The sequence below is a fragment of a genome, unplaced genomic scaffold, assembly GCF_019419815.1.
Source record: "Pyrus x bretschneideri cultivar Hongxiangsu unplaced genomic scaffold, Pyrus_bretschneideri_v1 Contig6, whole genome shotgun sequence".
NCBI lineage: Eukaryota > Viridiplantae > Streptophyta > Magnoliopsida > Rosales > Rosaceae > Pyrus > Pyrus x bretschneideri.
In genome coordinates this window covers 9289662-9302290 of record NW_025999798.1, presented here as the reverse complement: position 1 = coordinate 9302290, position 12629 = coordinate 9289662, and the positions used below count along the sequence as shown (strand labels likewise).

The following is a 12629-nucleotide window of genomic DNA, read 5'->3' as shown; positions in this document are numbered from 1 at the left end:
GCTTAATGGGTACTGGTTTTTAGCTTGTGTGAATTAATGGGTGCAAGAATCGCATGTCAGATAATTGATAAAATTAATCTAACCTACATACATTGAGGGGTTTTACTTCTAATTATATCGAGGTTGTATGTATCTTACTATCTGTTTTACTGTGTGTCAGCAACGGACTGCTGATTCGTCTTTCTAAAATCTTTAACACTTAGGGGGTGTATTCAATTGGAAATTGAAGAGATTTCAATAGATTTATATAGATTTTTATGGGTTGATTTATAGAGATTTCATGTAAAATTTTGATTCAATTCTCCCGAAATCTCATGAGGAGAGATGAGATTTGTGGATGCTTAAAATACATTACAAAATCTCTCAAATTCTCTCTAATTCCTCAACTTTTTGAAATTCTTTAAAATCAAATTATAATTGAATATACCTAGAATGTTATAAATTTCTTTAAAATCGTAATTGAATACATTCAGATTTATAAGGATTTTAATAAACTATCTCAAGAAAGATTTTTAGCCCCAACTTTAACGAGCATTTTCGGGAACTAACCCGCTTCCAGAGGGAAATTCCTCGCACATAATTAAGGGATGCAGTTCTTACTAATATATAAATTTGGTTAATTTAGAGTTCTAAACTGAGTACACTAGGAGAACAGTAGTTTCCTTTTTTCTCCTTTTTATGAACACGGAATGATCAGCATTGCTTCTCTGGAAACCCATCGATCTTCGTCATAACCAAACTTCATATCTCGAACCAAGCCCGAGGAGACTGCTTGAGACCATATATCGCCTTTTTTCACCTGAAAACTTTCCCTTCCTCCCCCTGAGCTCGAAAACCTGGTGGAGGTCTCCATGATTCGGGTCGAAAACGCGGGCTGCTGCTGGGGCTGTGCCCATTCTCCCTCCTCTTCCGCTTTATAACCGGAATAAGGAACCTTGGAATTCACCCTACCTGTCGATGAAAAAAAGGGATTTGAGAGGCAAAATCATGATTGAATACACATTGAATTTCAGATAATCACTTAAAATCTTGATTGAATACCCCTAGACCCCATTACATATGTTTGATTAATTGATGGAGGAATCAGTTTTGACATTTTCATTTTCCTTTTGGCTTTGTGGGTGCTGTGCATAAGTTTGATTAATTGATCAACTATTTACTTGTTCCCCAATTTCGGTTCTTTCTTTCTTCTGTTTTTGCATGATTGTTGTTCTTTCTTTCCCAGTTTGCTTCCAATTGGAATTCGAATAGGCGTAATTGATATTCAATCCTTCATACCATGTCTCTACTGTACAGTTGCTTGCTGGTTTTCTATCAGCAAACTACTTGTTCATGTTACATTTTGTCACGCCCTGATCCCAACGTACGTTCAGGATCGACACGTGACGTCACCAAGTACTTGTATATCTAACATACTCAGTCTCCGAGATATGGACAAAGTACAACTCATGATTCGGATTGGCTGCATCTAACCTTCTCGTTAGACTACTTATGTACCCTAAATAGGGATCAAGTCATTCGTAATTCATCATTTGTTAAACTCTAAACTTTTCATAAAATACTTCCTAGTGAAAAATATAGGGTACCACACTACACATCAACCATAAGCCAAACAAGAGTTGTCATCATACCATTCACACACACATGTGCTTTCCAACACCGTTCTACAATCACATCAATCAATAACATATGCAATACACCAAAATGTAGGGCTAGAGCGACACAGTTTGATCAAAGCCTACATCTCTGAAGAATGTGACCACTCAACGAAATCCAACAATATTGGGTTCCGGACCACTTAACGGAACCAAAATACCAAACGGGATTCTGGACCACTCAACAGAATCCAAACCAAGATAAGATTTCGGACCACTCAACGGAATCGTAAAGTAGAAGGGATTCCGAACCTCTCAATGGAATTCGAGTGGATATGATTCCAGACCACTCAACGGAATCGCAGAGTACAATGGATATCAGACCACTCAACGAAATCCAAGGCATGATACATTTCCGAACCACTCAACAGAATCACAGAGCTCGAGGGATTCCGGACCACTCAACGGAATTTAGACAGAGTAAGGAACCGGACCACTCAACGGAATTTAGACAGAGCAAGGAACTAGACCACTCAACGGAACCTTATTTCAGACCACTCAACGAAACCGAGCGGAAGTCCAAGAACTTAACAACGGCTCGAAGAAACAAAACATGAATCAAGTGCTCAATTTACAAAGGCTGAATGAAATGAAACAAAGCACAAGTACTAAATTTAGAACGGGTCAACAAAGCGAGAAATGAAACAATATCGAAACAAACAAATCCCCATGACAATGGGTTAACCGTCCACTACTAGCCCTCGCATTTCATAAACAATCCAACATGTATTTTAAATCACATGTTAAACCCCACCCCCAAATAATTGTACTTTCATAATTTTTCCCCTAGAGTTTTATGAAATTTGCATTTTGGTCCCCTATCCACCCAATTAGAATCCCCTTTCCAGATTTTCTAAACTTCTCCTCCTCTCACTACCTGCCACGTGGCAGACCCTCAACTCTGTACTCGGACTGGTCATCCACAGTACCCACCATGTTTAAGTTTTAGTATATAAGAAATAATCTTACAAAAGGATAAAAATTAGTATTAAAATATGGGTGATGTTGCAGTGATATTTAGAATAATAATGTGATTGTGTAAATCCTAATAAATTTAGGAATATCTCTTATATTCTTATTAGGAGTTGATTACTTATTAAGAGTTGTAATCTAAAAAGGATAAGGTTTTTTCATATCCTACTACTATAAATAAAAACACAATGGTTTGATACAAACAGCTCACAATTAAATCACTCTCTCTTCTCTCTAGCTACCGCTGGCCCCTCTCTCTCTAATCCCTTAGATTAGTTCAATCAAATATGCCTACAATAGGTGAGAATATAAGATTAGGGTTCCTCTCCCTCCCTAAATCCTAACCTTTCCTTCTAATCAACTAGTCAACGAGTCAACTCAACTCTTTGTCTCGGAGGCAGATTGTGTGCGCTCATATTTGGGTGCCCTTCCCATCCCTTCACTAACCACGAAGGGATAAGAAGGAGACCCAAACAGATGGCAGACAATCTGCCTCCCGTTGTCTCACACAATCTGTTCCTAACCACCTTATGAACCATTTGGCCGGATTAGATTAGCAGACTCTGTGTTTGTTTCAGAGAAAAAAAAAAACAAAAACAAAAATGTCAGGCCCTCAGTGCTGCTCCCACCCACCAACCCTGAACCCATCGAGTGGCTCCGGTCACGTTGAGAAGTTAAGCGGTCTCGACACCTATCTGGTCGGCTCCCCTGACTCCAAGGTCGCCGTTCTTCTCGTCTCTGATATTTTTGGTACTTTCCCAACTCCCACCACTTCAAAAATCTCTGCTTTTTAGTTTGGTTCAGTATTTTCTGCAATTTTTTTTTCTTTCCATTTTATGGCATGGGTTTAGTTTCTTTATTGTGTTTTGATTGGTCTGTATGTGATTCTTGTTTAAAGGGTATAGATTTTTAGGGTGTTTATGTTAATTCGTGCTATGTCACTAATACTACAGTCTAGCAATATTAGAGTTTGATACTTAATTATTATGGCAGACCTATTGTATAGTTTAGCCGAAATACCCCGCTAAGTGGAAAATATCATAGTTTGGAAGAAAATGTTAATAGGTGCTATAAATATGTTTTGGTTGACTGATGATAATCTAGCCTCAGTCATAATAAGGAGGATCTTTGTAACCGTATGTCATATCATAGCATAGTTTGTTTGCCCTTTATTGTGTTTCTTTCTCCTGTTTCTGTTCCTTCCCCGTTCGGGTGAAATAACTGATTTTCGATCAGTACTGTAAAATTGCTTCGTATGAGTCTATGACGTTGTATCAACACATCACTGTTAATTTAACATGTTTATTGTTCTGTGCAGGATATGATGCTCCAAACTTGAGGTATGACTGTTGCATATCTGTTTTGCTACAGCTCCTTTATTTATGTTGCACGGTGTGATGGATTAGTTCTCTGAATTGCAATTTTCGTGAATTTGAACCTGCTTGATGTCTTGGTGGACACTTTGAAATAATTACTTGTCGTTAAGGGAAAGAATCAGAAAGATTGTAATAGGTTACCTGCAACTAAATTTTCAAGTAGTTACAACCATTAGTTTAAGATCATATATATTGGACGTAGCAACTGTCGAGCTCCCTACTTTTGAAAATGGTATTTCCTTATGCTTAGAAGATCACCTCCTGTATTTTGATCCGAGTCTATGCGATCTAGAAAGATAGACTGGGATAGTTTATCCTTCTAGTTTCCAACATCATTAAAAAAAAAATCGAAGCACAGTTGTGTTATTCACTTGATCAATCACTATATCATTTGCGTGTTCTCATAATCTTATGTACCCTTCAACTAATGCCACCTACTGTTTTGAAGGAAGCTGGCAGACAAACTTGCAGCTGGTGGCTTTTTTGTTGTGGTCCCTGACTTCTTTTACGGAGACCCTTTTGTACTCGGAGAGGAGGGATTTGCCGCTTTCCCTGGCTGGATAAAACATCATGGAACGGTTGGTTCTCTTATCATGCAGAGATCAAGAAATTGTTTACTGATTTATAATTGAAATACTTTTACAAGTATCCCTTTGTGATTCTTAAATTCACATAAAATGTTATGATGCTTTTGTGTAATTCTCGTTTTGGGGCTGTTTTAAGTTGAAGATGCGTGTAGCTTCAGCTTGGAGGTCCAATTATTGTTGTTCTTAAAGTTTATATGATCGTTTCCACCCCTGACCCGAAAAAATACCTGATTTTGTGGTGTTTTATATCCGAACTGTTGATTGTGCAAGTATTGTTAAAATGTTTCGCTTCTAAACAGGACAAAGCATTAGAAGATGCAAAACAAGTACTTGAAGCTGTAAAAAGTAAAGGTATTTCTGCAGTCGGTGCTGTAGGATTCTGTTATGGGGGTGAGCTCATTTTCCCCTTCTGGTGGATTCTTCTCTTTATTCTATAATTTATTAGTTGCTTTTTCAGTTTAATAGAATGTCTTGTATTTCCACAATTTTTGTTTCTTTTCGTATTGCTTGTCATCCTTAATTTATTAGTTCAACCGATGGGATGCTTCCGTTGACATTAAATCATTTGTGCTGTTTTCAGCCAAGGTTGTCGTTGAACTTTCAAAGCATGACTTTATCCAAGCTGCTGCTATGTGTCATCCTTCATTTGTCACTCTGGATGATATCAAGGGTACGATTTCACTGTTTAATTTCAAGAAATATTTAAACGAACACATACCTAAGTTTTCTATCATTTACGATAAGAAAGTGTAAATAGAAAAATAAAATCCGTTCGGCCTGAGTTTATTGATTTATTCCTGGAACTAAATTGCAGCGGTTAAGGTTCCCACTCAAATACTTGGTGCTGAGATTGATAATATGTCTCCACCTGAAGTCGTGAAACAATTTGAGGAGGCTTTAGCTGCAAAACCTGAGGTTGGAAATATCTTGATCCAAACACTTTTCAATGATTTCAATGTAGTTGTTGATTTTAATCATGGACATCCTTTTAGCCCTTGAGATGACTTCGGGTTTAGTCGTTCTCATTCTGTCATGGGTTATTGGTAGAAATATGTCACGGATTATAGGTCGAACTTGCCCTTACAAAACCAAAGGTGTTCAAGGGCTCATATATTATGCTTAGATATTCTACCTTCTTAATGTGGCTCTATTTCTTCAACGTTTCGCGTTTATGTATTTGGAATGACAGTTTGGTTTATGGAATCACAGATCAAAAGCCGTGTGAAGATATTTCCAAAAGTGGAACACGGGTGGACCACTAGGTACAACGATGAAGATGAAGCAGCTTGTAAGGCTGCCGAGGAGGCTCATCAAGACTTATTGGAGTGGTTCTTGAACCATGTCAAGTGAATGGTATCGTCATTACTGTGAAGCGTTCTATTTTCTGTGAATGACAAGAATAATTTGAACCTTATCGTACCAACTGCATTCTATTTACTATGAATCAGAACAATGTCTGCAATTTTATATGCCAATATTTGTGTGTAAATTTGTCGCTTGGAAGAGTAGAGGTTTGAGAACAATGTGGTTCTTTAAAGGTTTGGAATTTGCTGAGTGGTATAATTCATGTTCACACGTTTGATGATGTTGATTAGTGCATCATAAAGTAAATTTTTTTTGTTATTTTAAACTAATTATCGGAACAAAACCACACGTTAAACGGTTTTCTATAATACGAGAGATATTTTCTAGATAGTTGAGAAATGCGAGTAACTCTCAAGTTGAACAATACTCAGTCTGCCTTGGAGTGCCACGGCCTTGGAGTCTTGGACTGCGGCTATTACGTATTCGCCCGAACTTTTGGCGTTAGGCTTTAGGTCATTCCTTCCGTCATCTAAAAAATAAAGACAATAGTCAGTCGAGTGTCTTAGTGGAGTGCCACGGCCTTGGAATCTAAAAAATAAAGAATTGAATAAATGATTAAGTACCTAATGTCAAATTCCGATAAATCTACTCACCATGTCCAAATTTCCAAACTTTTTATTTACCAGTAAATAATTTCCCCCAGCTCAATCAAACAGTGACAGAGTGTGTGTGTGTGTTTGTGAATTCAGAGAAGAAAAAAAAACAAAGAAATCATGGCAAGCTCTGAGTGCTGCTCAAACCCACCAGCCCTGAACCCGTCCAGCGGCTCCGGCCACGTCGAAAAGCTCGGCGGTCCTATGTCACCGGCTCCCCTGACTCCAGGCTTTCAGTTCTTCTCGTCCATGACGCTTTTGGTATTTTACCCACCACTCCAAAAGTCTTTCTTTTTTTACTTGTTTCTAAAGTTTGCGTTTTTTGTTCAGGTTATGATTTGAGTTTGTGAGCTAGAGTTGTCTGTGTGTGTTTTTAGCTTGTGTAAATTAATGGGTGCAAGAATCTCACGTCGGAAAATTGACAAAATTAATGTAACCTATATATATTGGTGGTTGTATATCTAATTATATCGAGGTCTTGTCTATCTTACTATCTGTGTTACGATGTGTTAGTAATGGGCTCTCTAAAATCTTTGACACTCTTGCATATGTTTGATTAATTGATGGAGGAATCAGTTTTTACATTTTCCTTTTCCTTTTGGCTTTGTGCATATGTTTGATTAATTGATCAACTATTTACTTGTTCCCCAGTTTCTGTTATTTCTTTCTTCTGTTTTTGCATGATTGTTGTTCTTTCTTTCCCAGTTTGCTTCCAACTGGGAATTCGAATAGCGTAATTGATATTCGATCCTTCAAACCATGTCTCTGCTATACAGTTGATTGCATTGCTGTTCTATCAGAAAACCACCTGTTAATGTTACATTTTGTTTGGCCATGCAGGATATGAAGCTCCAAAGGCTAGGTATGACTCATTCCCACATCTGTTTTCTACTGTTAATTCATTTGTTTTGAATAGCTTGGCAGATAAGTTCTTTCGAGTCGCTTTTTCTTGGATGACTTGGAGAACACTTTTGAAATTAAATACTCAAAGTTACATTAATCCTCAAGGGAAAAAAAATAAATAAAAAAATAAGGCTATAATAGGTCTAATGTAACTACTTTTTGAATCGGATTTTATATCAAATACCTGTTCTGATGCCCTTTTCGTGACGCTGTCGAGATATGATAGTTGGTCCTTCTAGTTTCCGACACCAGAAGTTCTTGTTTTGAAGAACAGTTGTGGTTTTCACCTGTATCACTATCAATTTCGTAAGATTGTCATATACGTTTAACTAATGCCACCTGCCCTTCTCTTCTCGTTTCCATTTTTTAGTGTCAGCTCTGTACAATTGTAAATGACAGTTGGTCGGGCCCTTCTAGTTTCCAACACCAGAAGTTGTTGTTTAGAAGAACGGTTGTGGTTTTCACCTGTATCACTATTAATTTTGCGAGATTGTCACATTGTCATATACGTTTAACTAATGCGACCTGCCCTTCTCTTCAAAAGGAAGCTTGCAGACAAAATTGCAGCTGCTGGGTTCATTGTTGTGCTCCCAGACTTCTTGAACGGAGACCCTTTTAATTGGGACCGTGCCTCTATACCCGTTTGGAAAAAAGCTCATGCACCGGTTGGTTCTTTTGTTTTGATGCAGATCTCTAAATATTTTGTTTGTTTAATATAAGTCCTTTCACAAGTATCTGTATGTATGTGATTCGTGAATTTATTTAGACCTTGGGAGACATTTTCATTTCAGCTTGGCAGTCCCAGTGTTGTTGTTTTGGGCTTCATATGGTCTTGAACTATAGGATGTTTCCGCCTCTCGACTATTGTGGCAAAAAGTCCAAGGACCTTATATATTGGTGTTTTAAAATTTGATATGGAATTGTCTAGTGCATGAATGCTGCTGAAACTTAGCTTGTGAGCTCTTGTTTTCATGTCGATAGGAAAAAACAATCGAAGATGCAAAACTGGTCATTGAAGCTTTAAGAAGTAAAGGTGTTTCTGCAATTGGTGCTGCAGGCTTCTGTTGGGGCGGTGAGTTCATTTTCCTGCTCTCCGTTATGTATATCTGTTTACTGGTTCATTAGTACTCTTCCAGTTTAACAATGTCTCATACCAGTAAGTGCTCATTTTCCTGCTCAATTCGTTACGGCATAGGTTGTTACATATGACATTTGAATTATTTGTGCTGTTCTTAGCCAAGGGTGTCGTTGATCTTGCGAAGCATGACTTTATCCAAGCTGCTGTTCCGTGTCATCCTTCATCTGTCAGTCTGGATGATATCAAGGGTACGTTTTCTGTATTTACAGCCAAAATGTTTCTCCACACCCACTTCTCTCTGTTCCCACAGAAAAATTTAAAAACGACAACAAACCTGTGTTGCGCGACGCCTGCGCAGCCCTGGCCGCCACATCTCATGGCTGCACGGTATGAAAAAATGGTTGTGGGGGATTTTGGCAGTGAAAATTTTCTACACATTTAAATGGTCTAAATATAGCACTCTAATTATTGTTTCGAGTATGGAGATTTTAGAGGAAGAGACAAAATGTGGCATTACAATTCTTTCAAGAAATAACGATAGTATTTTGTGTCGGATTATTGATCTGTTCCCGGTACTACTTTCAGCGGTTAAGGTTCCGATTTCTGTACTCGGAGCTGAGATTGATGAGATGTATCCACCCGAAGTCATCAAACAATTTGAAGAGGTTTTAACTGCAAAACCTGAGGTAGGAATACCCCTTCATTGATATTGATTTTGATCAATGCAGACTCCTTATAAGTGACTGTCTGTGTAATGGAATCACAGATTAAAAGCCATGTGAAGATATTCCCGAAGGTGGCACACGGGTGGACATCGAGGTATGACGATGAAGACGAGGCGGCTGTCAAGGCGGCTGAGGAGGCTCATCAAGATTTGTTGGGGTGGTTCTTGGAGCATGTCAAGTGACTGGAACCATCAATGCTGAAGTGTTTTATCGTCACTTGGGAAGACGCAGGTAGTTTGGAGTACCTTAAATCCTCTTATCAACTGCTTTTTATCTATAAGTTGTGAATTGTCCTGGTGACTAGAGTTTTTTTTTTTTAAACCCACAACTTCCCGTGTTCAAACACTTATCTCAACCCATATACTTAAGTCAATAATTCAGCTTTGGCGAGTGATGGATTGCAGTCTTTATTTATGTTCAACCCACTGTATCGCGGTTTAAAATTCTCTTATTTCTTCTTTAGTATACTTTAGAGAAGTAATATTATCTATAAGACTTAATTGTAGTAATGATCTTTGAACTTTACCTCTAGTTAAATTTTAATCCTTGAACTCTGATATTAGTTTCTTTACTCCTCGAACTTAACAATGTGTTGCACCAGTGGTCCTTATTATTAATGCCGTCTATTTTTCCATAAATTGGGAGTATGTTTGAAACTTCATCCCATACCCACATCACTGAAAATGAATTCAAAAATGAGAAATGAGAAAGGAAAAAAAAAAGCCTAAGAAAATCAGATTTTTCATTGTACAAGAAAATTAAATGCATTGAAATTATTTTTGTAGTTTAATATGTGATTTGTTAGTTGTTTAAGTCCAGCCAGAGTTCGATGTGTTACCAATTATGAAACAAAACCAAAGTGTTAATTTCTGATTTAATTTTATATGGCCGGGCTGTCCAATGATGAAAAAGAAAAGCATAATACCGAACTGAAGATAAAGTAGTTTGGAGATCCAAATTCATGATTATAAAAGATTATGCTTTGGAGATCCCATGTGATGCGCACATGCACCTGGCCCGCCTACCTGGTTAATGCAAATTAATGTTATATTACTATTAGTACATTAATTACCTCTTAATTTCTCTTACCAAAATAAGAGGTCTACTTATCAAAAGATCAATAATTTTTTTTGCCAAAAAAAAAAAGGATCAATCATTTTTTAAGGAATTGTTACTGACATTCTAAAATTATTATTATGCACTTCAAAATTTATATATATATAACGAAAAATACAATTATGAAGAATAATACACAAGAAAATTTTTCAAATGCGAATAATAATTTTTTTTTATTGATTTATAATCCAAAACGTCCAAGGTCTTGTCAATTTGTAAATGAAACTTTAATGACGGTATAAGCCTAAGTAACGAGCGTTAATTTTGTTCACACTTTTTCTTTATCTATTGGTTGTTACAAAGTTTGAAAGGAGAACCCTCCTGATATCATTGTGAACGTTCTCCTTCAAAGTACTGATCATAATCCGGTTAATACCTTTTAAGGTGAAGGCCATGAAACATCGACTTGTAAGATCGAGGGGAGATTTTTGTGCATCTTCAATTGTAAGTATTCACTGAGAAAGTTCATCAAACATTTTGTGGGTTTGTTATTGTTAGTCAAATTTTGTTGCGTACATTCAATATCGGTATATACCCAAGCAATCTGAATAGTGATATCGAAATCTGTCTAGTGCTATTGATGCAATTTGTCAAATTATGCTTAGTAGACATTACATCAAATACTTGATGGACACAAAAAAAAACGCATACCGAATATTCAAAGAGTCTTGAAAAACCTTTACATATATATTTTTCAGACTTTTGATGATTCTAGGATCATCTTCATCCCAGTACACATCCGTCACTAAATAGACATAATATACAATTAATTACATGACAAGTTTTGTTGCATAAATGAACCTCTGAAACACGTCATTCAGGTCCCTTTTCTAAAATAAAAATTGGTAATGTATTAAAATAAAATATAAAACGGTGGCATTATCTTAATTTTTCTGTGCATGAAAAAACAAGAAATGAGAAGTGAATTTTGAATAAATTGTTATGTAATTTATATTTTTATCCTAAAATTTGTTACATCCGGATTAATTTGTGAGGATCTTAGAGATCCTCACATCTTAATCGTTTATCGTGCAATCAAAAATTATTTTAAATTTTATTATTTAAAATTAAACACAAATAATATCTAATGAAAATTAACCATACAAGATACGACGAACGACCATGATGTGAGGATCCTCGTCCGCCTCCAAGCTCTTCAAAATTTGTTTCTTTAATGAAGTTAGGTATCAGCTACCTCCTGAATTAAGTAGTGTAGAAACATATCTATTTCATTTTGAGTTTTCAGTTCAATTGCTTAATTTAATCATTTAAGGACTCAAACGTTCAAAAGAAAAGTATTATTTGACAATATTTTTATAAAATAATCAAATTTATACATGAATTACGAAATATATGATGGATTTGGATCCTGAGTTAATGGAGAGGATCCTCCTCATTAATCATCGTGGGCCGTTGGATTTTTATCCAACGGCTACAAACAGGGGAGTCCCTTTAAAGTTATAATGATTGTAGCCGTTGGATAAACGATGATTGATGAGGAGGATCCTCTTCATTAGCTCAGGAAAGGATCCAAATCCTTATATGATAACAACTATCTCATTTCCAGTTTTATATTTGTTATCACGAATTATATAATCAAATTCAATATGTTTGCTAGAAATGAATATTTTCATGTTTACTAGAAATGGTTACTGAAATGATTTCAATTTAAACTATAAATCTTCAATTCGATACTTAAAAAGGCATAATTCATATAGGTTGATTGATCCCCGTAACATATCTTATTTTCTTTCTCAACATGATTCCCTCATTCCAAGCAATTAAACATATCATCAATTTATGGGGGCTCCCTAATAGTGCGACTCTCCATAAATTTTCTGTCACTTCACAGTCAACGTCAATTCTCATGTTAACGTCATAAAATATTCCTCCTCCTTATGTTTGAGAGGCAAATGCTATAATTATCTTGGTAAACCAAAAAAAAAAAAAAAAAAAAAGCCCAAACTGAATGGCAAAGAGGTCTTTTTACCACAAATACAGTTTAATTGCCATCTTTAAACATTATGCTGTTTCCTCAGTTTAGTAATATTTTACTGTTCTTCTCTGTCCCTTTATCTCTTCGCTCCAAAGGCTCCGACTTGGAGTACGCTGTTCTGCGGTTCTCTCTCTCCCCTTTCTCTTCGAGATCCAGAAGCACTTCCACTCAGAAATCTCCAGTCCAATCTGCACATATTTGCCACTTCTTCAACTCCCAATTCTGCTTAATCCAAAAGCACTTTACTCTGCTCTGGAAGAACC

General features: G+C 36.5%; 2 protein-coding genes across 2 annotated transcripts; both read left to right on the top strand.

The window, feature by feature from the left end:
• Positions 1 to 3097: 3097 nt before the first annotated feature.
• LOC103955613 (endo-1,3;1,4-beta-D-glucanase-like) lies at positions 3098 to 6175 on the top strand. Its single transcript, XM_009367512.3, has 7 exons — positions 3098 to 3377; positions 3946 to 3967; positions 4452 to 4581; positions 4890 to 4980; positions 5171 to 5260; positions 5405 to 5505; positions 5800 to 6175. The coding sequence occupies exons 1-7, from the start codon at positions 3230 to 3232 to the stop codon at positions 5938 to 5940; spliced, it is 723 nt and encodes a 240-aa protein (XP_009365787.2). The 5' UTR covers positions 3098 to 3229; the 3' UTR covers positions 5941 to 6175.
• A 290-nt stretch (positions 6176 to 6465) lies between these two features.
• LOC103955614 (endo-1,3;1,4-beta-D-glucanase) lies at positions 6466 to 9811 on the top strand. Its single transcript, XM_009367513.3, is given in 8 exon segments — positions 6466 to 6747; positions 6750 to 6809; positions 7389 to 7410; positions 7996 to 8116; positions 8433 to 8523; positions 8688 to 8777; positions 9115 to 9215; positions 9296 to 9811. Coding segments are annotated over 8 exon segments (705 nt in total). The 5' UTR covers positions 6466 to 6668; the 3' UTR covers positions 9437 to 9811.
• The last annotated feature ends 2818 nt before the right edge of the window (positions 9812 to 12629 follow it).